The 27,667-nt window shown below is 49.5% G+C and overlaps 1 protein-coding gene across 9 annotated transcripts in view; it reads right to left on the minus strand.

Moving 5' to 3' along the window:
• Positions 1-27,667, minus strand: part of TNRC18 (trinucleotide repeat containing 18) — a 117,206-nt gene that overhangs the window by 9,788 nt on the left and 79,751 nt on the right. For all 9 annotated transcript variants that reach the window (XR_010323697.1, XM_064296000.1, XM_064295999.1 and 6 more), the window contains 9 exons: positions 27,247-27,665; positions 17,839-17,991; positions 17,047-17,188; positions 13,659-13,776; positions 12,660-12,735; positions 12,456-12,564; positions 5,755-5,871; positions 4,744-4,908; positions 2,916-4,282 (listed from right to left, as the gene is read on the minus strand). Coding sequence is in view for 8 of the 9 variants with exons in the window: in XM_064296000.1 (XP_064152070.1) it covers positions 2,916-4,282; positions 4,744-4,908; positions 5,755-5,871; positions 12,456-12,564; positions 12,660-12,735; positions 13,659-13,776; positions 17,047-17,188; positions 17,839-17,991; positions 27,247-27,665 (2,666 nt within the window). In the remaining variant the exon portion in view is untranslated. The remainder of the gene's footprint in view (positions 1-2,915; positions 4,283-4,743; positions 4,909-5,754; positions 5,872-12,455; positions 12,565-12,659; positions 12,736-13,658; positions 13,777-17,046; positions 17,189-17,838; positions 17,992-27,246; positions 27,666-27,667) is intronic.

Consider the following 27,667-nt stretch of genomic DNA (forward strand, 5'->3'; position numbering starts at 1 on the left):
ATCAGCCGATGGATTCACACTGCCAACCTTTCGGTTAGCAGCCGAGCTCTTACCCACTGCGCCACTGGGGCTCTGTGTCTGGGGTAACACTATTTAAAAAACAAACAGTTGGGAACAATTCAAAAAGGAGGATGAGAATGGTTGCACGACTGAAAGAAGGTAATCCGTGTCACTGAATTGTACGTGTAGAAATTGCCGAACTGGTCTACGTTCTGCTGAGTACAATTTCAAAAACAACAAAAAAATAAAATAAATTATTAAAAAAAAAAAAAAAACAGGTTTGCTATGGAGGCGACTCCGGCACATGGACACCCATGGGTGTCGAGGAGAACTATGTGCCACAGGGTTTCCAGGGGCTGATTTTCCAGAAATAGGTGCTTGGTGTTAGGCAGAAGCACCAAGGTGCTGGGCTGAACGTTTTTGTATGCGGGAAGAAGTGTGTGCGTGTGGGTGTTAGGGACCCCCACCGTGGATGGGGAGGGCTCCTTCTGGAGAAGCACCCCCTTCCTCCCACTGTAAGGGTGGACAGGTGACAGAGACCTGGCTACTCAGAAACTCCTGTCCTTCTGGCTACCCTGATCACTCAGGCATGATCTAGGTCAGGCTGATGAGACCCAACCCTGGACTTCTGCTGGCAAATAAAAGGGAAGAAACTCTTTCTGCGGGACTCCTCAACGGCAAGGCTGGGAGCCCTGAGCCATTTTGCCCCCATGAAGTTAAAGAGTAGGGGAAAATACAGCTACGGCAAAGAAAAACAGGCTCTTTGACTGAGAGGACTTGAAAGACCCTTTGGTGTCGTCAACAAACACCTGTTAGCGCGAACTGTTCTCTATAAGACTGGATAACAGTCCTAGAAAAAAATAGAAGCAGAAGGCTCCTTACAAATGAGATGGCTAGCTTGCTTGCTTTAGACATGTCATCAGGAAACACCAGTTACTAGAGAAGGACATCGTGGTTGGTAAAATGGAGGGTCAACAAAAATGAGAGGAACCATCTGCTATGGTTTGAATTGTGTTCCCCCAAAATATGTGTTGTAAATCCCATACCTGTGATTAAAATCCCATTTGGGAATGGGTTTTCTTTCTTATATTAATGAGGCAGTATTATTACAGGGGGTGTTTTAGTTCATCTCTTTTGAGATATAAACCAAGAACCAAGCAGAGCTGGGGGAAGACAGACGCCACGCCACATGAAGATCACCAAGTAGCCAAGGAACACCAGGCTTACAGATGCTGCAAAGAGACAAGAACTTTCCCCTAGAGCTGACAAAGAATGCCTTCCCTCAGAGCCGGCACCATGAATTTGGACTTCTGGCCTCCTAAACTGTGAGAAAATAAATTTGTCTTTGTTAAAGCCACCCACTTGCAGTATGTCTGTTAGCACTAGGTGACTAAGACACACCGTCCATGAGAGAGATCAACACAAGAGCCACAACGACGGGCTCAAACACACCAACAACCATGAAGATGGAGCAGGACCGGCAACACTTGGTTCTGGTATACACGAGGTCACCATGAGTCAGAGCCAACCACCACCACCAAGGCGGCTCTGTTGGTTCTTCCAGATTTCCTGAATTTGGGTTCCATGTGGGATGGATCTGGGTCCCAGCCGGGAGAGGGCAGAGCTGCTCTGTAAAGGGCACTGGGCTCGGTTGAACAGTGTCTCCCAAAATTCATGTCCATCTGGAACCCATGTATGTAGCTACATTTAGAACTAGGGTCTCTGCAGGTGTAATTAATTAAGATGAGGACATCCTGGATTAGGGTGGGCAATAACTGGCATCCCTATAAGAAGAGGGAAACTATGGACACAGACACACAGACGCACAGGGGAGAGGGCCATGTGAAGACAAAGGCAGAGACGGAGCAATGGCGTCCATCAGCCAGGGAACACCAAGGACTGCTGGCAACCACCAGAAGCTGGAAGACACGAGGAAGGATCCTCCCGTAAGCCTTCAGAGGGAGCATGGCCCTGCCGACACTGATTCCACGCCAGGGATACTAGTTTCCAACTTCTGGCCTCCAGGATGGAGGCAATAAGTGTCTTTTGTTTGAAGCTGTCCGGTTCGTGGCACTTTGTATGGCAGCCCTTAGAAACCAGTAAGAGTCCCTGGGTGCACAGGTCTATCTACGGAAAACAGCGCCGGTGCCAAGCAGGGACACTGCGCCCCGACAGGGCCAGGAGGATGGTAACAAGTGCCCAGAGCAATCTAAGCTGCACCCCCCCATTTCAAGATGAACAGACGTTGGTAGCAGCGACGCTTCACAGAAACACCTGTCCCCATCTTGTCCGGCTGCCTCAGTCAGGCGCCTTTCATATTTGTGACACCTCAAATAGTCATTCTGCGCTTCATCTGGTGCCCCCTTGGACTTCCGCCTGGAGGCAAGCGCCCCCCTCTGTGCCCCCTGACCCCCACACCCCACTACCCTTCTGTGTCTACTGTGTTTAGGGAAGGATGTTGGGCTGTACCTGGTTAACTGAAACTGCTCAGTGGTGCCCCCCCTTCAGGTGGCACCCAGGGCATGTGCCGTACCTGCCACACCTTAGATACACCTCTGCGTGGTGATGCAAATGGTTATATGCTCAACTACTAACTGAAAGGCTGGCCGTGTGAACACACCCAAAGGCCTCGGAAGAAAGGCCTGTCGATCTACTTCCAAAAGTTCACAGCCTTGAAAATCCTATGGCACACAGTTCTACTCTGCACACACGGGGCTGCCGGGAGTTGGAATCGACTCGACAGCAACTAACAACAGTAGCCAACACGGCATGGTCCCTGGGCACTCGGAGACTCAGCGTGGGCATCCGTAAAGTGGGACTCCACCACACCCCCTCCCCCCGCCTGCCCCTCCACCGGACCTGCTGGGAGGACACGGAGGAAGACAGCGCAGGTGACCCCCCGACGCCCGGGGTACCTGTGTGGGTTTGCCGAACCACTTCCAGAGCTGCCGCGCCGGCAGGAAGGCAGCAATCTTGGGCCGGTTCTCCACGGATGGCAGGCGCTGCCGCTTGGCCAGCTCCTTGGTGGTGGGGAGGTGGACGCCCTCCCTCTTTTTGGGCCGGCTCTTGCCACCGGCCCCGGCCTGGGCCTTGGGCTGCGGGGGCTGCGGCGGTGGGGGCGGCGGGGGCTGGGGGGCCGGGGCCTTCTTGCCAGGGGAATGGACTGCAGCCCTTGCCTTGCCCGCCTGCTTGGAGGCCTTGGTGGGGAGGGCAGGCTGGGGGGAGGGGGCAGCTGCAGGGGCTGGAGGGGCCTCGTCGTCCGAGCTGCAGGAGGAGTCCTCGTCGGTGGTGGAGGAGGACGAGGAGGAGGAGGAGGAGGAGGAAGAAGAGGAGGAGGAGGAGGAGGAAGACGAGGAAGAGGATGAGGAGGAGGAGGAAGACGAAGAGGAGGACGAAGAGGAGGAGGAGGAGGAGGAAGAGGAGGAGGAGGAGGAAGAGGAGGAGGCAGGAGAGGAGGCCCTGGAGCTGGCAGCGCTGCAGGCCCGGCCCCCGCCGCCCCGGCTTTCCTCCCCGTTCTTCCCGCCCTCCTCCTCGGCCTCTGTCTCCGAGCTGCTGCTGCTGCCGCTGCTGCTGCTGCTGCTGCTTCCGCTGCCGCTGCTGTCCCCGCTGCTGCTGCTGCTGCTCTCTGACTCCTCCGCGCCATCCTGCTCAGCCTGGCCCTTGTCCGGGCTCTCGGGGCCCCCCGAGTCCTCAAATTGCAGCCCCGGCCCAGGCTCCGGGGCCAGCTCACCGTCCAGGGCCTTGGGCCGCCCAGGCTTGGGCTCACCGCCGCCTGTGGCAGGGGGGAAGCTGCCCAGGCCCGGGAGGCCCTTGGGCTCCTGCCAGCCGCCTGTGGCTGTGTCCTCACGGAGGAGCAGGGCCTCCTTGGCCTTCTTGCTCTTGGGTGACATCACGCCCTCGTGGTCCAGTTTAACAAGCAGCTCGGTCTCCTCACCGGACCTCCTAGGGCCCTTGGCACCCGGCTCCTCGGCTGCCCGCACCTTCTTGGGCTTGGGACGGGTGGCGGGCATGGTGAGGGGCATTGCCACAAGGGGCGCCGGGGCCACAGCCGTGGGGGGCACAGGCACCTCCCCAAAGGGCTCGGGAGTCGGGCAGCCAGCAAAGCTGGGGGGCACAGGGCTGGGCTGGGGGGGTGATGAGCGGGCCTTGGGGGCTTTAGGGCGCTTCTCCATGGGCTCTGGAGGGCTCTTCTTGGAACTTGGGGTGCTGATGGGCTCCAGAGCCAAAGGGGTGCTGGGGACCTCATCTGTGGAGCCCCCCTCCTCCAGGACAGTAGTTTTGTCTAAAAGAGAGAGGAAAACGTAGCAGGGGCTGCTGTTGGGCGAGGCAGGGATCACCTCATTTCAGTGACTCCCGCGTGGGGCTCGGGATTGGGCACAGCCCCCTAGCCTCAGGAAGACTGTGGTTCCCTCATCACAAGCGCCCTAACTCCTGTGGACCCAACGTCACCCCCTGGTGGCCTCAGCTTTTAGTCCCAACCCTGTTTTCCCAATTCCAGAGTCAAACGCGCTCAGGTTATGCTAGAACCTCCCTCCTGCCTCTCAACCTGGAGCGACCCTCCACAGACCAATTTCCCTCCTACAGCCTCAGTTTCCAAATCTGTCCACTGCTCCACACAGCCCTTCCCATGCAAGCAGGATTCTAACAAAGACGGAAGTGGTCGCCCACACGGAGACCCTGGCCGCCCCCACCCCCGTGGACACGTCCCTGGTGTGGCCCCTGTTCCGCATCTGCCCCACATACCGCCCTTGGCCTTGGTGCTGGGCTTTCGGCCACGGCCTCTGGCTTTGGCTCCGGGCTCCTCTGTCCCCGCTGTGCCCCCATCTTTGCCTTCCCCAGTGTCTTTGCTGGTTTTCCGGATACGGCGCTTGGCGCTCGGCACCAGGAGGGCTGGGGACGGCTCAGCACCTGCAGGGCACAGCAGACATAGACTCAGGCAGGTTCCTTCAGTAGGCTACCCCTGCTCACGTGTCAAGGGGGCACAGCCTTTGCAGGGCTATCGGGGGAAACAGATGACACCATGTAGTAGACTCGTGCCTGCTTTCCCAAAAGGCTGTGAGGTCAGGCAGGACAGCCATGTCCGAGGGGATGCGGCTCAGAGCTGTCTGCACACACAGGATGCTGGATCAGTGCTCACGGACATTAAGGGGCAAGGGCCCAAAATGGAGTCCTCTGTGGTTTCCATGGCTCCCCTGGTAAACGTTCAAAACGACTGGAGGTACCAATCTCTCTAAGTCGGGTAGTCCCAGGCCCAAACCTACCCCTTACGGATGTGGGCCCTGGGTAAATCACGTCTCCCTCCCCTCCAAAGCCCAATTTCCTCACTGTCAGTCAAATGAGATGGGAGCCCCAGCAGCACAGGAGGAAGGCAGGAACTCGGTGATCTGTGGACATGCAGGGCCCAGAGCTAACAATCAGTGCTCAGCCTCCTGCTGTCCAGCTGCCAGCCTGGGGCTGCCCTTGTGGACCACGGAACCCGAGAACAAGCCATGGGGGGAGCCAGGGCTTTACACATGGGACAGAAGAGAGGTGCCCCGGGACGCCCTCTCCCAGCCCATTCTGAGGACCCTCCACCTATGGTTTCTGCCATTTCCATCTCCAGTGGGTCAAATGAGTGGGGCCCAGGGCAGGCAACCCAGAGGCTCCTGGGCCAGCAGCCACAGCCTAGAGCCGGGCTGAGGGAGCTGACCAGTGGGGGATCCTTGCCCTAGGCCAGGGCAGCAGGTCCCAGAAGGCAGCAGGCTCAGCACTCACACTGGATCTTGTAGTCGGGAGGCAGGAGGCGGATATGGGACAAGGGGATCCTCCCAGTGTCTCCGTCATCAAACTCCACGGTGATGAGGTCCCCATCGTCCTCGAGGTCAAGTAACCCTGGTGGGGGAAGGGCAGAATGAGGGGGGCCCTTGAACCTCTGGCTGCCTCGTGGGGCATGAGAGTGAGGGGTGGCAGTAACTGGTCCCTAAGTAACCTCAAAGGTCCCTGGGTGACACAAACAATTTGCACTCGACTACTAACCTAAAGGTTTGCAGTTCGAACCCACCTAGCAGCACTGTAGAAGAAAGTCCTGTCGATATGCTTCCATAAAGGTTACAGTCAAGAAAACTCTATGGAGCAGTTCTACTCTGTAACACACGGGGTCACTATGAGTCAGAATCAACTCAAGGGCAACTAACAGAAACAATTACTAAGTCAAATCCGATACTTTTAAAATTATTATTTACATAAAAAAATTTTTTTTATTTTTTAATGGGTCTAAGGAAACCCTGGTGGCATAGTGATTAAGAGCTGCAGCTGTTAACCAAAAGGTTAGCAGTTCAAACCCACCAGGTGCTCCTTGGAAACTTTATTCCGTCTTATACGGTTGCTATGAGTTGGAATCAACTTGACGGCAGCAGGTTTGGTCAGGATTAATGGGTCTAAGGCATCAACTGTGTGGATCGTAACAAATTATGGATAACGTTGCTGAGAATGGGAATTCCAGAACACTTAACTGTGCTCATGAGGAATCTGTACACGGATCAAGAGGCAGTGGTTCGAACAGAACAAGGTGATACTGCATGGTTCAAAGTCAGGAGAGGTGTGTGTCAGGGTTGTATCCTTTCACCATACCTATTCAATCTGTATGCTGAGCAAATAATCTGAGAAGCTGGACTATATGAAGAACGGGGCACTAGGACTGGAGGAAGACTCATCAACAACCTGTGATAAGCAGATACACAGCTTTGCTTGATCAAAGTGAAGAGGACTTGAGGCACTTACTGATGAAGATCAAAGACCACAGCCTTCAGTATGGATTACACCTCAACATAAAGAAAACAAAAATCCTCACAACTGGACCAATGAGCAACATCATGACAAATGGAGAAAAGATTGAAGTTGTCAAGGATTTCATTTTACCGGGATCTACAATCAACAGCCATGGAAGCAGCAGTCAAGAAATCAAAAGACACATAGTGCTGGGCAAATTGGCTGCAGGAGGTCTCTTTAAAGTGTTAAAAAAGCAATGGTGACACCTTGAGGATTAAGGTGTGCCTGACCCAAGCCACGGTGTTTTCAATCACCTCATACACGTGAGAATGCTGGACAATGACTAAGGAAGACCAAAGAATTGATGCCTTGGAATTGTGGTGTTGGCGAAGAGTACTGAATATACCATGGGCTGCCAAAGAACAAATCAATCTGTCTTGGAAGAAGTACAAACAGAATACTCCTCGGAAGCAAGGATGGTGAGACTGTGTCTCACATACTTTGGACATGTTGTCAGGAGGGATCAGTCCCTAGAGAAGGACATCATGCTAGGCAAAGCAAAGGGTCAGCGAAGGGGAGGAGGACCCTCAATGAGACGGATTGACACAGTGGTTCCAACAACGGGCTCAGGCATAGCAACAATTGTGACGATGGCACAGAACTGGGCAGTGCTTCAATCCGTTGTACATAGGGTCCCTGTGAGTCAGAGCCGACTCGACGGCACCTAACAACAACAATGGGTCTTCAGAGCCCTGCTGGCACGGTGGTTAAGAGCTTGGCTGCTTACCAAAAGGTCAGCAGTTCAAGTCCACCAGACTCTCTTTGGAAACCCTATGGGGCAGTACTACTTCGTCCTATAGCGTTACTATGAGTTGGAACCAACTTGACAGCAACAGGTTTGGTTTTTGGTTTTTTAAGGGTCTTCAGGAGCCCTGATGATGGAGTGTTTCGAGCGCTTGGCTGCTAACTGTTTGAATCTCTCTGCCACCCCGTGGAAGAAAAATATTGTAGTCTGCTTTCATAAAGATTTACAGCCTTGGAAACACTACGCAGCAGTTTTACTCTGCCCTATGGGGTCACTATGAGTCAGAATCAACTTGACAGCAACGGGTTTGGTTTTTTGGCTTTTAATGGGTCTTCAAGAGTCCCTGGATAGAGCCAACAGTTAAGCACTCAACTACTAGCCAAAAAGTTGACAGTTTGAATTCACCCAGAGGAACCTTGAAAGACAGGCCTGGCGATCTGCTTCTGAAAAGTTATAGCCTTGAAATCCTATGAAGCACAGTTCTACGCTGCACACTAGGGTCACCGTGAGTCAGAATCAACTCGATGATAACAACAACAGTTAACCTCAAGGCTGGCAGTTCAAACCCACCTAGCAGCACTGAGGAAGAAAGGCCTGGAAATGTTTCCATAAAGATTACAGCCAAGAAAACCCTATGGAGCAGTTCTACTCTAACACATGGGTCACCATGAGTCGGAACCAATTGACAGCAACAGGTTTTTAAGCAGCCTTGATCTCGGGACACCCATGGCAGGTATGCAATGGCGCAGAATGTGAGCTTTAGAACGACACAGTCCTGGCAGGATACTGGCTCCCTCCTTTCTAGCCGAGTGAGCTCAGTCAACGCAAACGTTTCAGAGTGTGTGTCCTGGACTTCCTGCTCTAGCTGACAGCTGCCCACCTGCCCCACCCACTGAAGGCCCAAGAGCCTCACCAAAATAACAGTAAAGGAATCAAATGGGCTTAGACCCCAAAGACAGAGAAACCAGGCCAGGAGCTAGCAGCACATGAGAGGTGGCAGCATCTAGAAAGATGGAACTGCCATGGACAAGTGGTCACTGGCGTTTGACTCAGTGTTCTCTGCTTTGTTTGGTGCCTGAAGGGAAGAGACGCCAACAAGAAGACATCTGGCACCTCTGGAGGTAGGGGTGCTGGGGGCGCCAAACAGCGATCAGGCTAATGGTCATGGAGCCAGCATGAGCTAGGAAGTTTACTGCTGAAGAGGGGCTCTGGACTGAAGGCTATTAGGTACAGGGGAGGATGGTGGTACAGGTGAAGGTAAGGTGAGGGTACAGGTGAGGATGGTGGTACAGGCAAGGGTACAGGTGAAGGTACAGGTGAGGATGGTGGACAGGCACCACACCCAAATCATGGATAATAGAGAATTTTGCATCCTGAATGATGACACCCAATCCCTTTCCCAGATGCCGGATGTTAATACTAAAGCCCCAAAGATAGAGATTTTGGGGAACCTGGCTGGTGAAAGGGAAAAGAAGGTCCCTGGGTGGTGCAAACGGTTTGCACTCAGCTACTCATCTAAAGGTTGGCTGTTTGAACCCACCCAGTGGCGCTGTGGAGAAAAGGCCTCACAATCTACTTCCGTAAAAGATTACAGCCAAGAAAGCTCTATGGAGCAGTTCTACTCTGTAACACATGGGGACGCAGTGAGTTGCAATCGACTTAACTGCAATGTAAAGGGAAAAGGCCTATAGATGCTGGCATCTAGGAGTCCCCCACTGAAAGATTCCTGTCTGCTCACTGTCATGAGGCCCCACCCACCAACAGCTTCCTCTTGTTAATGTCTCACTCTTTGCTCAAAAAATTTCTTTGCTAGGAATGACCAGAAACTTAAGGACAGCCTCTAAGGAAAAAAAGAACCTAGAACTAACAGAAGTGAAAAAGAAGGTAGAACAAACAGATAATAGAGTAAACTAAAGAAAAATACAATGAAAAAGATTTATCATTTGAAAAAAAAAATCTTTTTGTAAGGCAATGTATCCAGAAAACAATAAGATGTTATTTAAAAAAAAAAAAAAAATTCAGACAATATGAAAGAACTCTTGGGAATTTTTTAAATGATGGCAGAATTTTTTTAATTAAATAGAAGGAGTAGAAGATAAAGATGAGATCTCCCAGAAGGTTAAACAAAAAGATAAAGAGATAAATACTAATTAAAAAAAAAATATGTAAACACTGAGGGGTCAATCCAGGGAAAATACATAAAACTAGGGGAGGAAACTATCCAAGGTATAATACAGTAAAACCTGCCAAAGCCAGAACCTGTGTAAAGCAGAAACCTATCAGAGAGGGAAAACTCAAATATTTTCCACTAATAAAGAGCGACAGAAAACTAGTAAGACTGAACCCTATTAAAGACAGAAACCCTGTGAGAACCAGAAAAACGAGACAGTTCCATCGAGTTCTGGCTCTCACAGGTTTCAGCGTACAAGAAAAGTTTCCAGGGCTAAAGGAAATTTGCTTCAAAATCCAAGTCCTCCACCTCAAAATTCAGCATGATGAAAACACAAACACATACACGCACACGCACACCCAGAAAAACCACGTGAAACTCCAGATCTAGGGATAATGACAAGATCCTAAAAGTTTCCAGACAATGATTTTGAAATGGTGAGAGGAAATTATTTGCAACCTAGAATTTTATACCCAGATCAACTGTCTCTGGGTATGCTGACACCCAGAGATTTCAGACATCCAAGTACTTGAGAAAGATCCCTTACTAAAATGAAGAAATGCACAAAGAGAAATACATGAGATTCCACACAAGAGGGAGGTAAAAGGAATTATCAGAAGGAGGAAATTCTCTTGGGGAAGTTCCAAGAATGACAGCTGTGTGGCCAGCCTAGAAAGCAACTAGTCCCTAATGGTACAGAGGGACAGAAAACTTCAAGAGACATGAACTCAAGACAAACTTTTACTGTATTAACAGCGCTTTCAGAATTTTCGGAAGAGTCTGATGATAAATTAGTAACTATTCAATGGAAAAATAAGCCTTCCTAGCCTGACGTCCAGTGTCAGACATCTGAGACAGAATTAGACATCTGTTGTTTTGCCTGCTAGTATCCCTTTTCCCAAGGAACCCTGGTGGTGCAATGGTTAAGTGCTTGTGCTCAGCTGCTAACCAAAAGGTTGGCAGTTTGAACTTCCTGAGTGGCTCCACTGGAGAAAGACCTGGTGATCTGCTCTTATAAAACCCGATGGTTTCCTACTCTGTCCTATAAGGTCTACTCTGTCCTAGAGGGTCGCTGAGTCAGAATCAAATCAACTGCAATGGTTTTTTTTGGTTTATCTCTTTTCCCATATACATTTTATCCTCATTATTTGCCGATTCTGTGTTTGCAAATTTGTGTACTCACTAAAAATTATCCGTACCCCCATAATCAATACTTGGGGTGCTTTTGTGGCCATTCATGGACATGTACGTGCACAGTGTGTGAAAAACTCAAGTCGTTCAACATGCTCATTCCCAGCTGAGGTCAAGCGAGACTGGTACTCAATAATTCAGTGTCCATGGTGACATTATAGAACATAGCTACTATAAATAACTAGAATTGATTGTATGTGTGGATGGTCGGTAGCCAAGGGGTGGACTGTATTTGGCATCGAGTTTCTGTTTTTCTTACCAACTTCCTCCATACTGCCATCTTCTGGATGTGTTGGGTTCGCTAGAGCTAAAGATGTACCATTTTGAGTATCTGCTGTTCTTCTCTGCCTATGTCTTCTGGAGTACCTGTTATTTCTGTCTACCCAGCATCCATTCTCTCTTATTCTGGTAACAACATCCCAATTTTCCTTGGGAAGCCAACTTCCCCATCTCCCTCTGCCACGTGCAAGAGAAAGCTGACTTCAATTCTTAGCTTCAAGGATGAGAACATGAACAAGGGCTAGTCAGGACCCACAGTGAAGAGTTCAGTGACAACCACACGACTCAAGTCAGTTCAGTGTGACACCATCGTGTGTGGGAAAACTTGGGGAGCAAGAACTTCTTGGATCATAGGATTTGTTGAAATGGCAAAGACAGTCCCTAAGGTGCTGAGAGCCACCCGTGCCTGCCTGGGAGTGAAGCTAGCACACATGAGAGCATTGCTGAAAGGTGTTGAGAGCTAAATCCTAATGACATCGTTTGAATAACATCTGGGCCCGTGAGCTGGTAAAATTCTTTATGCTTAAGCCAGTGTTATGGATTGAATTGTGCTCCCCCCCCCAAGATATATGTTGCGATCCTAATCCCTCTACCTGCAAAAGGAGCCCTGGTAGTGCAGTGGTTAAGCGCTCTGCTGCGAACTAAAAGTCAGTGTCTCGAATCCACCAGCCACTCAGTGGGCGAAAGATGTGGCAGTCTGTTTCCATAAAGATTTCAACCTAGGAAACCCTACAGGGCAGTCCTACTCTGTCCTATATGGTCACGGTGAGTCTGAATCGACTAGATGGCAACGGGTTTATACCTGCGGATGTGATCCCATTTGAGACTAGGGTTTAATCTTTGTTATGTTAATGAGGCCAGGTCAGTGAAAGGTGTATCTTAAACCTAGTGACTTCTGAGATATAAGTAGAGCAGATCAGTCACACAGAGACCAGCAAGCACACACAGGTGGAAAGTAGATGTCATGTGAAGATCACCAAGGAACTGAGGAACATCAGGGCTACAGAAGCTGAAAGACACAAGGATCCTTCCCCAGAGTGGACAGACAGCAAGCCTTCCCCTGGAGCCAGTGCCCTGAATTCGGACTCGTAGCCTCCTGAGCTGTGAGAAAATAAAGTTTTGTTTGCTAAAGTCTCCCACTTGTATTTTTGTTACAGCAGCACTGGGACACGGAGACAGCCAGTTAGAGTGTAACTGTGGTGACCAAACGAAGCCATAGTGATATGTCAGGGAACAGAAGAGCCCCGGGGAGGGCAAGCTCACCTCGGACCACGGTGCCTGGGTAGAGGCAACGGTACTGCTGGCTCCAGTAGGCAGCAATCCTGGTCCCCTGGGGCAGGAAGCGTGCAGAGGCCGGCCTCACATCGATGATCTGAGGAGAGTACACGCATGAGGTGGAAAGAAGTCATAGCCTTAGCCTCTGACCCTCCTTGCCAACCCTCCCAGGCCCGGCCCCGCCCCCCTCACCGCCTCCTGCAGCAGCTGCTCCAGACAGTAAATGTGGGGTCGATTCCCGCGCTCGCCCTCCACCACCACGCGGTATCTGCAAGACCAGGTCAAAGGTGGGTGTGGTGGCAGAAGCCCAAGACCCCCCCATTGGGTGTCTTCCCCAGGCCTAGGCTCCCAGGCCCATCACCACTAGCTCTTTCCCTCAGAGTGCTGGGCCAGGAAATCAGAAACTGAAGGTTGGCTGATTTGCTGCAGAAAGTGGGAGGCCAAGCCTCAGTTTCTGTCTGTATAATGAGGGGTGCTAGGGTAAGATGGAGTCCCTGAGTGGTGCAACTGGTTCATGGACTCAGCTGCTAACTGAAAGGTTGGAGGTTTAAGTCCACCCAGAGGTACCCGGATGAAAGGCCTGGCGATCTACGTCCACAAATAAGTCACTGAAAACCCTGTGGAGTACAGTCCTGCTCTGACACACATGGGATCACCGTGAGTGGGAATCGACTCCATGATTTTTGGAGTCCCTGGGTGGTGCAAACAGTTAAGGCACTCAATTGCTAACTAAAATTTGGAGGGTCAAATTCACTCAGAGGATTCTTGGAAGAAAGGACTGGCAATCTACTTCCCAAAAAATCAGCCACTGACAATCATACGGAGCTCAGTTCTACTCTGACACGCACGGAGTTGCCACGAGCTGGACTGACTTGATGGCAACCGTTGGCAGCGGCGGTAGAGCAAGCTGAACCTGTCCAACCCAGATCCCAAGGGAGGCCACCACTCTCTCTCTCTCTCTCCCCTTCCCACTGTGACCCTGTGACCGGCCCCCTGCTCAGGGACCCACCAAGTGCCTTTCCTCCTGTCTCCCTGGAACCTGGCTTCACCTTCATTCACCCCATCTGACAGAAGGGAGCCAAGGCTTGGACAGCAGGTGCAGCTTGCCCAGAGGCACAGGAGGGCCCTGGTGCAGGCCAGGGGCAGGTCCCCCACACTGGCCTGGCACCCCCCGCCCTGATGCTCACTCACATGTCCGGCGAGTGCACAGTCTGCACATGCCCGGCGTACAGCAGCTTGTCGTCCATGGGGATGAGCACACGCAGCCCATCCTTGAGCTCGTCCTTGTCGATGACACAGGAGCGGGGGGCTGCAGGAGGGAGCAGTGAGGTGGGTAGAGTGGGGCAGCCCTCCTCTGCATGGTCCCCCTCCTGGGCCTGCCCTGCCCCCTTACTGAGTCTGTGGCCCTGTGTGCACCCCTGGTGCACGTGTCTGCACAGAAGCACGTGCGTGTGCATGCCAGCAGGTACTTGGGACCCTTGCCTCCCTCCACCCCTCTTCTCAGCCCTCAGAAAGATCCCAGACATGAGGGAGCCCCTAATCCCAAAGACCCACAGGCCCTGTGCCCAGACATGAAGCTCTGGATCATCAACCTACTCACCTTCCACTCAGGTCAAAGTTCGGGACCCTCTCCCTTCCAGGCCCACCTACCCCTTGCTGCTGCTGACCGAAGCTACACCCAGAACCTCAGACTGGCCTTTTCTTCACCTGGAACACCTTCCTCAATCCTCCTAGCCAGACTTCCCAAATGGCTCTCTCACCCCTGGGCCCAAGTCTACCCCCTCAGGCCCACAAAACTGCTCTCGCCTAGCCACCAGGGGTGTCATCCCCACGAAGGCTATTGTTCAGTCTTTGCTCTCCTGACTTTTCACTAGCATTTAACACCATGGACCACTCTCTGCCTTAAACCACCTCTTTTTGGACCCCTTGCACACCATACTCCCTGCTATGGGTTGAATCATATCCCCCAAAAAATTTATGTTGATGTCCTAACCGCCGGTGCTGTGAACGTGACCTTGTTTGGAAATAGGGTCTCTGAAGATGTTATCAGTTAACATGAGGTCATACTGAAGTGGGGTGGGCCCTAATCCTAATCCCTTCTGAATGATATAAAAGGGGAAGAAGACCACAAACCTTTGCCATGAGACCAGCAGAACTGGATGGTACCTGGCTACCATTACTAAATGTTTTGATCAATGATTCTATAGAAGAATCTTGATCAAAAGGGGGGAAGAATACAGAAAAGGATTTCAAATTCTCATGGAATTCAGACTTTCTGGAGTCATGAGGCTGGATGAACCCCCAAAACTACTGCCCTAAGATAATCTTTAAACCTTAAACCAAAAATATCCCCTGAAATCTTAAAACCAAACAATAGTTTAGCTTTATTAGTAAAGAACGTCGGCCTTGAGCATCATGCTCTTTTAAAAACTACATGGGATCAAGTTGACAACAGCAACTTGTGAAAGATGACACAGGAACTTTAGGGAACAGTGATTTTATGTTATCGGAGGAGGAAAAAACTAGAAAAAGAGGGTGAGAATGGTTGCACAACTCGAAGGATGCCATCAATGTCACTGAATTGTACACGTAGAAACTGTTGAATTGGTTGGTGTATGTTCTGCTGTGCATGTTTTCAACGATAATAAAAAAAAGAAATAATTTTTTAAAATGAAGAAAAAACACTGCAGACCAGCTCCTGGGGCAGATGGAATGACCACCCACTTCCTCATCCCTCCCACACCCTGGCCATGGCCTCGTCCTCCAAGGACTGCACCTCCCGTCCCTTGATCTGGGTTTGGCCACACCACTTGCTTTGGCCAATGGCACAAGGTAGAGCACAGAGTGCCAAATCTGAACCTAGCCCCAAGAGGCCACACACATTTCCATCTTCGCTCCGCCCTGGCAGCATCACCATGAGAAGAAGACATCCTGGCTAGCTCACTGGCCTGAGGCTAGCTCACTGGACATGTGAGCCATGGAGCCAAGCCAGCCAGCCCAGCCCAGTCTGTCCCCAGCCTGCCACTGCATGGGGCAACCTGGCAGAGAGCATGCCTTGTTGTTCGTGAGATGTGGTGGTTGTTTGTTACGCAGCCATAGCTGACTGACCAACTTCCCCAGGTGACCAAATACCTCAGGGATGGCCCTGTTCCTCCTCTCACTGCATGCTACCTGCTAGAATGGTCATGTCCACCACCCTACTCTCAAAGGATCAATAACTACCCCTGCTCTGACATGTCCCAATTCACACCTGTGGTCTCTCCTCTGCGCTCCAGACCCCCAAGCCCAAGTGCCTCCTGGACATCACTTCCATGGGACGTCCACCTGCACCCCACACTCTACCCATCAGAGCCCAGTACACAATCTCTCCGTTCCTTCCCTGTGACCCCGGTCTCAGTGGCTGCCTCCCACCATCCCCCTAGCCACACTGGGGACTCTGCGCCACCACCAGCTGCCCCCGTCTCCTCTCTCATCTGTTCACACAACCCATCACCACATCCCAACCTGCTAATGTACTTAAACTCACCCCTTATTATGGATTGAACTGTGTCCCCCAAAATTACAGACCGAAATTCTGGACATACGCTGTTACAATTAATCACGAGATGAAATCAGTTCGCCTTGGGAGAGCGAATCACCTCCCACAATGCTATCTAATGAAATGTGATGACCACATGTCTAATGTGATGTAATGTAATCACCTTCCATAATGCAATGTAATGTAATACGTAATTAACTATCAGATGACATCATACCAATGTAGGGTAGGTCCTAAACCTAATCACTTCTGAGTTATAAAAAGAGCAGAACAGACACAGGGACACACAGAAGGAAGAAAGGCACCATGTGAGGGTGTTCTACAAGCGAAGGAACCAAGGAATGTCCAGGGCAACCAACAAGGAAGGAATTAACAAGGAAGGAATAGACATAGCTGAGGCTTTGGTTTGAGTTTGTAGCCTCCAGAACTGTGAGAAAATAAACTTCTGTCCTATCAAGCCACCTACCTGTGGTATTTGTGTTACAGCAACACTAGAACACCAAGACACCCTCTGTCTCTATCCTTGCTACACCCACAGCAGCCCAGGTCACCACCAAATCCTGCCCGGATGCTTGTAAGAGCCTCCTCACTGGACTCCCATCTCCCCTCAGGGCCCTTACAGTTCACCATGTGCAGCAGCCAGAAGGATCATTTCAAAACCAAATCCAACTACGCCACTCCCCCATGTACAACTTTTGATAGACAGCTTCTTGTTTTTCTTCAGGAGAATACAGAACTCCTCACCAAGGCCCACGAAACTGTGTGGACCTACTTCTGCCTCCCTAGGCCGTTCTCTCACCTCCTAAGCCACAGCCTAACTGGCCTTCTTTCAGTTTATCTTGGGGGACTATATTCCTCCCTACCTCAGGCCCTTTGCACATGCCCTTCCCTAAGGCACCCCCATCCCTGGCCCTTTGCCAGCTCCACCCCTACTTCTCTCAATCCTTGGCTCAGATCTAACTGACCCAGGGAAACCTCCTGCCTCGCCCCTTGTCCAGGTCTGAGCAGCCCAGAAGCCCCACCCCCAGTACAGGCACCCACCTGGCGTCAACGGCCGCTCCAGAGCCCCACCACGTGGGAGGTGCTCATCTTCTGAGAAGCTGGAGTCTTGGTTGGGCTCAAAGTCCTCCTCGGCAGCCATGCTCTCCATCAGCTTGCTCACAGCGCCCCCCTTCCCACGGTTCTGGAACAGAGTGGAGGAGAGCAGACCCCAGCTCAGAGGAGGGCATGCCATCCTGCCGGGCTGGGAGGCTCCCTGAAAACCTGGGATCCTGGGTCAGGCTACAGAGTCGTCCAGTAGGTGCTCTGCGGACTGTGCTGGCCATCTGCATGGGGGGACTTCAGCCCAGAGGCCACGCCCATGAGCCCCTGGCCAGGCCTTGATGCTGTGCTGAAGTGACCATCATGCAAGCACCTCAGCTCCCCACAGAGAAAACAAAGGGCACATTGGCAGCCCTGGGAGATGGAAGGTGGGAACTGGGCCCAGGTAGGCACTAGCTGGAACGAGGAGCAGACACGAACAGGTACACCCAATCTGCCATGTGGGCAAAGGAATTCGCCCAGGCCTGGGGGAGCGCTGTGGGCCCCCTCACTCAGATGTCATGTGGGGGTCACCAGCACCTCTCATTTTGGGGGCAGAGGCTGAGTCCTATTTATCCTCAGAGACTTAGCCATGTCCCTTTGCCTCTGGGACCACCATTGTGGCAAGGGTCCAAACGAGAGCCCCTTAGCACAGAGGGGACCCCAGCCCAGCCCTGGGAACACATGACACTATACCCCACACCTGGGCCTGTCCCACCTGCACCCCACCTCATACAGGGTGTGAAGCCTCACCTCCTTCTTCACTTCCTTCCCCTTGGCCTTGGCCTTGCTCCTCTTGGTGGCAGCCAGTGAGCTGGTGTGAGGGGCCCGGGCCTCAGAGGGCAGGGCAGGTGTGCGGGGTGGCGGCAAGGAGGCTGCAGACCCCGTCTCCTTCCCCTTCTTCTTCTGCAGGAAAAACAAGGCAGAGCGTCAGGAAGGCCCGGGATCCCTCCCAGCCTCGGCCCCCGCCCCAACCCAGCCTCAGCCCCCACACCCACCTATTCACCCTCCTTTCCACACCACACTAACACCCAGGAGTCTTTCTGTGAGAGGACCAACCACCCTCTCTCCCTGCAAATTTGTTTCTAATCTTGTTTTATTACTACTCTACATCGTCGTTGTTGTTGGGTGCTGTCGAGTTGATTCCAACTCATATGGACTCTGTATGACAGAGTAGAGCTGCCCCATAGGGTTTTCTAGGCTGTAACCTTTACAGGAGCAGATAGCCAGGTCTTTCTCCCACGGAGCTGCTGGTGAGTTCAAACTGACAACTTTTTGGTTAGCAGCCTAGCGCTTAACCATTTCGCCACTTAACCACTTACTCTATATTACTTGTTGCAAAAACATATATATATATGTATATATATATATATATATATATATATATATATTGAACTGTATATAAAGCTGTGCGAACTCCTCCCCAACTCTCCTACCAGCCACACAGAGGTAACCTCTAGTGACAATTTTTTCCAGAGATTTCCACAAGCACACACAACCACATAAACACGAACAGTATACGAACACAAAAGAGCCCTGGTGGTGCAATGGTTAATCACTCAGTTGCTGACTGAAAGCTTGCAGTCTGCTTCTGTAAAGATTTACAGCCTTGGAAATTCTATAGGGCAGTTCTACTGTCCTATAGAGTCATTATGAGTTGGAATCGACTCAAAGGCAACAGGTATATGTGAACACATTTATACACAGGCAGTACTTTTTTTTTTTTTAAATACCAGTGGGCACTTGCTGAAAGTCCTGCTTTGCAACCTCCCTCCCCCGCCAATGCAGTATGCCTGGTACCAGATTCCCTGCGTGGCACAAACCGTTAAGAGCTCAACTATTAGTCGAAAGGTTGGCAGTTCAAACCCACCCAGAGGCATCTCAGAAAACGGGCCTGGCAATCTGCTTCCCAAAGGTCACAGCCTTGAAAACCCTACGGAGCAAGTTCTCTGCACACATGGGGTCGCCATGAGTTAGAACTAACTCAACTGCAACTAGCAACATGTCCGATATACACAGAGAGCTTCGTGTTTGTTTTCTAACAGATGACCAGTGTGCCATGGTGTAACCAAAAAAAGTTGCCGCAGAGTTGATTCCAACTCATAGCAACCCTACAGGAAAGGGTAAAACTGCCCTAAGGTTTCCAAAGAGCGGATGGTGGATTCGAACTGCTGACCTTTTGGTTAGTGGCCAAGTTTGTCATGGTATGGAGGAACCATAATTCATTTAATGCCCCCAATGGGGGACACGTAGGCTGTCTCCATTTTTTCATTCTTCTAAATGATGCCAGAAAAATATGACATTACTGATTAGTTCTATAACCTTCTTCCTGGGAGGGGAATGTAAAACCGTCTACTAGCTACAGCCTCTAAACTGTTTCCAGAATGTCTGTGTTCATTTCCACCTGCCTGGCAGCGAGGGCAGGGCCACACGCACCCCCACCTCAAAGTCACCCCCACCATGGTGAGATGGGGGCTCTCCCCCACTGCAGGTGGGTGTGGAAACTGGTCCAAGAAAAAAAACAAGCCTCTTTAAAAACACCACATCCTACACTGAGCTTCAGTTGTTGTTGGATGCCATCAAGTTGATCTCAACTCATGCCACCCCATGTGACAGAGTACAACTGCCCCATAGGGTTTCCTAGGCTGTAATCTCAACGGAAGCAGACTGTCAGTCTTTCTCCACTGGAGCGACTGCTGGGTTCAAACCACCAACCTTTGAGCTAGCAGCTGAGCGCTTAACCACTGGACCACCAGGGCTCCTTAAGCTTCTGTTAAGGGTAATGATATAATTTTGGGAACAGAAAAGGGTGATGGCCGAACAACATGATGAACGTTACTGAACTGTATGTATATAAGGAGCAGGGGTTAAGCACTTGGCTGCTAGCCAAAAGGTCAGCGGTTTGAACCCGCCAGCCGCTCCACGGGAGTAAGACTCAGCAGTGTGCTTCCATAAAGATTTAAAGCCTCAGACACCCCACGGGGCAGTTCTACTCTGTCTTATGGGGTTGCTATGAGTCGGAATTGGTTCCATGGCAATTGGGACGAGAACTGTACGTGTGAAGCCTGTTGAGATGACAAATGTTTTGTTACATATATAACTACCACAATTAAAAAAAAAAAAAGTTCTTACTAAAGAACAAGACGCCCTGGACAAAGTAGACCAGAGGTTACCAGGGGCTGGGGGCAGGGGAGAATGGGAGTTATTGCCTAAGGGGCCCAGAGTTTCAGTTTGGGGAGATGAAAAAGTTCTGGAAATGGATCACGGTGATGGTTACACAACCTGGTGAACGTGATTAACGCCACTGAGTTGCACACTTAAAAATGGCTAAAAGGGCAAATTTTATGTTATTTATATTTTGTCACAGTAAAAACAATATGTTCCATGACATTAAGCATCTGTCAAAACCCAAAGGGCTGTACAGAGGGAACCCTGATGTGAACTACGAGCTTTAGTTAATTATAACATGTCAATACTGGTTCCTTAATTGTAACAAATATACCACAGGAATAGATGATACTAACACGGGAAACTGGAGCCCCTGGGTGTGCAAATGGTTAACGCAGTCAGTTAAGGTTGGAGGTTTGAGTCCATCCAGAGGCCCCTCGGAAGAAAGTCCTGGCCATCTACTTCCAAAAAATCAGCCACTGAAAATCCTGTGGAGCAAAGTTCTACTCTGACACAGACGGGGTCACCATGAGTCGGAGCTGACTCCATGGCAACCGGCTACCGATACGGGTGGAGGGGAGAGAGGCTATGTAGAGCTTTACTTTCCGCACAGTTTCTCTATAAACCTAAAACTCCTCTAGAAGACAAAGTCTATTAAAAACTAAAACAAAACCCACAACCATGTGTCCTAAGGAGTCATCAGAGACGGGAATAAGGCATTCTCACAGGGAGAGTATACAGCTTTATTCATCAGAATCCCCAAACTGGAAACAACCTAAATGTCCAGCGACCTGTTGGGGAAACTCAGGTCCGTCCACACATTGCAGTTACGTGCTTTTATGACAGCTGCCAACAGCCACGGCTCTCAAGAGCTGCCAACAGCGTGGGAAACGGGAAGGATGATACTTCGTGAAAAAAGCAGGACTCAGAACTACAGTCAGCATAACCCGGAAGCTCTCAGATTCCAGAGGAATATAATTTTATGCTTTTGAAAGAGAGAAAGAGACCTGCCTAAAATAAAACGACCAAAGAAAGGGCCCTGGGGAGGTTGAAAATAAACAGAAAAAGATAACTGGGCAATGGCTATCAAGACAACAATAGAAGCCACCACGTTCATATTAGACAAACCAAAATTGCATTAAAGGGAACAAAAAACAAAAATGTTATAAGGATAAAAGGTAATCTCCATTTTGGAAAAATCTTTAATAGAAAAGCTTAATCTCTATTTTGGAAAAAATATATATATGTATATACATGGAACCCTGGTGGCTTAGTGGTTAAGAACTCGGCTGCTAACCAAGAGGCTGGTAGTTTGACCCCACCACCTGTTCCCCGGGAGCCCTATGGGGCAGCTCTACACTGTCCTATAGGCTTGCTAGGAGATGGGATCCACTTGATGGCATCAAGTTTGGTTCGGGTTTATTTGTGTGTGTGTGTGTATGTATACACACACACACTGTATTATTTTCTCAGTTCTGATGAGCATTTTAATCATATCCATATTTCTGACAGCATGAGGCATTCTAAGGGTTGAATGAACGTTTAGCATGGTTAAATTTCCTTTTCCCTCTAACGTCTGTTATAAAAGAGAGTTCATTTTATGGGATACGTCCTTGCACCTATATACACAGGAAAAAGAAAGAAAACATTGTCTCTGAGTGGACTTTACTTCCTTCCTTTTCTTTATCTTCATTTTCCAAACTACCGTTATAATCAGATAAAACTGATAACTTCCTTTCTCTTTGGTCAGAAAATCTATTTCTGAGACTTTTTTTTTTTTTTAATGAGAAAATAATGCCAAATGTGATAAAATTCTGCGCATAGAACAGAGATGCTCACTGCTATGGTTCTTTATAATGGCAAAATACTATCATCAACCAACTCACCTACAGGCAGCCTGGTCAACAGGGAGATAAAGCAGACCACAATGGGCTGTTACTCAGTGTTTACAAAAAAGCTCCTAAGATCTGGACGCGCATGTGATATAACGCTAAGTTTAAAAAGCTGAAAATAAAAGCATATTGCAAAACAAAATGTTAACGGGGGTTGTTCTTGGGATGATGAGATGTGGGGTAATTTCCTTGGGTGGGTGTTTTGTACTTTTTTTTGGACAATTAATCTGTTCTCTAGTTTCTTGGTACATCATCAAAAGGCTGGGATTGTGTGGGCCCCTGGTCCTCTCAGGTTCCCGGGTAGCGCAAACGTTTTGCCCTTGACTACTAACATAAAGGTTGAAGGTTCAAACCCACCCAGTGACACTGTGGAAGAAAGGCCTGGTGGTCTGCTTTCGTAAAGGTTGCAGCCAAGAAAATCCTATGGAGCAGTTCTACTCTGAAGCACATAGGGTTGCCATGAGTCAGAATCAACTCCACCGCAGTGGGTTTTTTTGCTTTTGATCTGGTCCTCTTACCTAATGGCTCTGGCTCTTCAGACACTAGGAAATGGAAAACCTGGGGCTCCAGGGGGAGATCCAAGGGGGGACTTGAGGTGACTTGGGGTGAGGGGCAGTGGTGATTGTACAGTTAACAAGAGAAAGGGTACCATCTTGAGCAAGGCCCAGAGGCAGTGTGGTTCAGTGGATACAAGCCCAGCTCTGGGGTTCAACTCCCCCCCAGGTTCAAAGCTCAGCTCTGAGGAGTATTAGCTGCTATGGCCTTGGGCAAACCACTTATCCTTTCATGTGTCACCTGTAACATGAGTAGCCTATCACCCATGGTTTTTTTAAAAATTGTAGTAAAATATATACAACATAAAATTTACCATTTTAACACTGAAAATGTTTTAGTGTACAAGTATACAATTCAGTGGTGTTCAGTGAATTCACAAGGTTGTATAACCATCACTACTAACTATTTTCAGATCTTTTTATCAGCACAAACAAAAACTCTATCCATTAAACAGTAACTCCCCTCTCCCCTCTCCTTAGCCCTTGGTAACTTCTAATCTACTTTCCGTTCTTACATTTGCCTATTCTAGATATTTCATGTAAAGTGGAAAAAAAAAAAAAAAAACCCACTGCCGTCAAGTCGATTCCGATGCATAGCGACCCTAGAGGACAGAGTAGAATTGCCTGATAGAGTTTCCAGGGAGTGCCTGGTGGATTTGAACTGCCGACCTCTTGGTTAGCAGCTGTAGCACTTAACCACTATGCCACCAGGGTTTCCAGTGGGGTCATACAACATTTGTTCTTTTGGGTCTGGCTTCTTCCACTCAGCATCATGTTTTTCAAGGTTCATCCATGTTGTAGCTTGTATCAGGACTTCATTTCTCTTTATGGCTGAGTGATATTCCCACGTATGGATGGGGCATGTTTTGTTTATCCATTCTTCTGTTGACGGACACTTCGGATGTTTCCACCCTTTAGGTATTGTGAGTAGTGCTACAGTGAACACCGGTGAGCCTGTATCTGAGTCCTGCTTCCAATTCCTTTGGGTACATGCCCAGGAGCAGAATTGCTAAGTATTCAATAAGTTAAGTATATGGGTGACACCATTAGCACAGTGCCTGGGCCCTACTATGGGTCAGCTGGTAGGGTCATCTTCATTTTATTTTTACTACTCTGGCACTTTCATCTCCAAGGCCCTGAAAACTTGAGACGGTTTCAGCCATGGCTGAGGGACAAAGGAGACAGGAGATGGGTACAAACCCGAGGTGTCTGGAGATGACACGCAAACGCAGCCCATCCTCCCTACCACCTGTTGTCTGGAGCTCAACGCTTGAATCTCATCCTTCACTGGTATTTGAGGGTTCATCCTCCGTGTTCTGGATTGAACTGTGTCCCCCGAACGATATGTTGAAGTCCTGTACCTGTGAATGTGACTGTGATAGTTAAGATCGCGTGTCAACTTGGCTGGGCCACGATTCTCAGTGTTTTGGCCTTGTACAATGTTGTGACCACTATCCTGTTGAAATCTGATACACCGTCACCCCCAGAACGGAATCTGCTGAGTAGTACTGGTGGAGGTGGGGCCTGTGGTGGCTCACCGCCCCCTCACCCTTCATCCCTCTGCCCTCCTCTGCCTACTTCCTTCTTGCTCACCTTGCCCTGGCTTTTTGCTTGTTCCAGGTTCTACAGCTTGCTCTGTTCCTCTGGCTGGCAGCTTCCCAGAGGTCTTGCCTGCCGACCTTGAATTTGGTGATCTTCACAGCCTACAGCGACACTGATCTTGGGTTCACCAGCCCCTGCGGCTACGTGGATCAAGAAAGTCCTCTTTTCCGAATTACAGCCTTTGAACTTACAGCCTCTAGGGGCCTGTGAACCATTTCCTTGATGTAAATCTCTCTTTATATGTTTATATACATATACACATACATTTTGCCTGTCTTTATATATATACGTTTTGCTTCTCTAGAGAATTCAGCCTAAGACAGTGACCTTGTTCGGAGTTCAAGTCTTTCTTTGAAGATGTTACCAGTGAAGTTAATGAGGTCTTACTAGAGTAGATGTTGTCGTTAGTTGCCATCAAGTTGATTCTAACTCATGGAGACCCCAAGGGTGTAGAGTAGAACTGTGCTCCACAGGGTTTTCAAGGCTGTGACCTTCTGGAAGCAGATCACCAGGTCTTACTTCCGAGGTGCCTCTGGGTGGGTTTGAACCACCAGCCTTTCAGTCAGTAATCCAATGCTTAACCATTTGTGCAACCTAGAGACTCTTAACTAGAGTAGGGTGCGTCCTAACCCTATATGACTGGTGTCTCATAAAACAGGAAGACAGACATGGAGACAGAGTCACACACAGGGAGAAGGCACTATGTGAAGATACATCCACAAAGAAGCAAAAAAACACTAAAGATTGCTAGCAGCCACTAGAAGCTAGGAAAGAGACATGGGACAGTTCCTCTCTGAGAGCCCTCAGAAGAAATTGACATGGCTGATTCTGATTTGGACTTCTAGCCTCCAGAGATGTGAGACAATAAATGTCTATTCCTTAAAGCCATCTACTTTAGGATACTTAGTTATTGCAGTCCCAGGGGACTAAAATATTCCATTTGGGACACAGGGTGGACAGGCTTGAGTCAGAGACTCCTGTTGAGGGCTGGCTGTTAAGTCTGAAGACAACCGTCTAAAAGGGGAACACTGGCTTTCAGCTTCCTAGCAGCCAGTGCAAAAAGGGAAATAGGTCTAATCATCATAGAGTTCTTGAAAAGCAAATGTTGGTAATGTGGGTGTCTACAGAGGTTCAGAGAATCTGTGAACTTGGAAGGGAGAAAATTCCATCTCTGTTTCCACTAACCTCTCAAGAAATGAGCCTTTCCCTTGGGTTTGCACAGAAACCACGGCAGTATGTGCCAGGCTTGTGACTGTCACCAACAGACACCAGAGAGGCTCATATCACATGATAGTTATTACAGATACCTTGAAATATGATTGATGCTTATTTCATCATCGCTACTTCAAAATTACAGCAGTTTTTAGAGCTGTTGCCAAATATCCTTATTAACTACGTTCATAAAGAAACACATGGGGGACGAGATGACAAATTCATTTTTAAAGTATTTTGACAATCACATTTCAAAATCACTGTTTTCCCTTGTGAGCCTGTGTATTTTACGCACATTTTAAAATGTTATTCTGTTAAAGAGAGTCGTCATGCCAAACAAAAAAAAAAAAAACAAACTTGTTGCCATTGAGTCAATTCCAGCTCATAGTGACCCTACAGACCCAGCAATTCCCTACGTAGGTATATACGCAAAAGGATTAAAAGCAGGGACTCAAACAGACACTTGTACACCAACGTTCATAGCAGTATTATTCATGATAGTCAAAAGTTGGAAACAACTCAAGTGTTCATCAATAGACAACTGGATAAACAAAATGTGGTATATTTGTGCAATGGGATATTATTTGGCCATAAAGAGGAATGACGTACTAATACATGCTATGGTTTGGATGAACTCTGAAAACGTTACACTGAACTTCAAAATACGCCAAGCACAAAAAGGACAACTGCTGTAGGATCCCACTTATAAGAAATATCCGGAACAGACAAATTAGAGATGAAAGTTTATTGGTGGTTACCAGGGGAGGGGGAAAGAGGGGAATGGCAGTTATTGCTTAATGGACACAGAGCTTCTGTTTGAGGTGATGAAACATATTTGGAAACAGTACTGATGGCTGCACAATGTGGTGAGTGTAATTGTTGTTAGATGCTGTCCTGTGACAGAGTAGACCTGCTCCGTAGGGTTTTCCAGCCTGTAATCTTTACGGGAGCAGACCACCAGGTCTTCCTCCTCTGGAGTCGCTGGGTGGGTTTGAACTACCAACCCTTCCATGAGCAGCTGAGTATTTTGCCATTGCACCACAATTAATGTCACTGAATTGCATACTTAAAAATTGTTAAAACCCAAAAGGGGGAAAAGGCAGAACAGAATTTCAAATTCTCACGGACTCTAGACTTTCTGGAGCCATGGTGCATGGATGAACCCCCAAAACTATTGCCCTGAGATAATCTTTAAACCTGAAACCAAAAATATCTCCTGTAGTCATCTTAAAACTGAATAGCTTAGCTTAACTAGTAAAAATGTCTGCCTTGATATTATGCTCTTTTAAGATCTATCTGGGTTCAAATTGACAACAGCAACTGAAAAGGTTAGATGGAAACCCTAGGGAGCAGTGAGTTTATGTCAGTGAGGGAACAACTCAGAAAAGGAAAGTGAGAAATAGTTGTACAACTGGAAGAATGTAACTGTTGTTATGGTGTTATGTTCTGCTGTGTATATTCTCAACAGCAAACTAAATAAAATTTAGGAAAAAAAATTGTTAAAAGGGCAAACTTTACGTTATACGTAGTTTATTGCAATGAAATCAATTCTTTTAAAGCTACTCTAAGATAGACTGCAAAAGGGGGTCCATGACGCAAAAAAAGAGCTTAGGAGGGATGCCAAGTCCCCGAGAGGGGCAGCCATCAGTGACCACAGTACCCAGGTAGGAGGGGCCGGGGCTGGGCACTCCAGCACCCCAATCCCCTCCCGCCGCCCACACCTGCCGCCCTACCTTGCGGGGGTCCTTCCTGTCCCTGGCGCGGCCGGCGTCCTTGCGCGGGCTCAGCGCGCCGCCCTTGGCACCGCGCGTGGCCTTGGGCGCTGGAGCCGCTGCGGGCGCAGGGGCTGCCGTGGCCGAGTCGTGCAGGAAGATACGCTCACTGCGCCGGCGTGTCCACAGGTCGTCGTCGCTGGCCTCGGGCCCCGCCTCAAAGCCAGCTTCCTTGGGGCCGCGCAGCTTGCGCGCCTTGCGCCCCTTCTCTGCTGCCAGCTTGGCCTTGTCAGGGCTGGCAGGGCCGCGGGTGCTAGGCACAGGCCCGGCCAGGCCGCCCCCCGGCTCCCCGAGCCCCTTCTTGGGCCGCAGCAGCCCGGCAGGTGAGCGCTTCCGCACCTTGACCTCGCTCTCCGAGTCGGTGTACTCGAACTCTGTGCCT

This window comes from Loxodonta africana, chromosome 12 (assembly GCF_030014295.1).
Source record: "Loxodonta africana isolate mLoxAfr1 chromosome 12, mLoxAfr1.hap2, whole genome shotgun sequence".
NCBI classification, from domain to species: domain Eukaryota; kingdom Metazoa; phylum Chordata; class Mammalia; order Proboscidea; family Elephantidae; genus Loxodonta; species Loxodonta africana.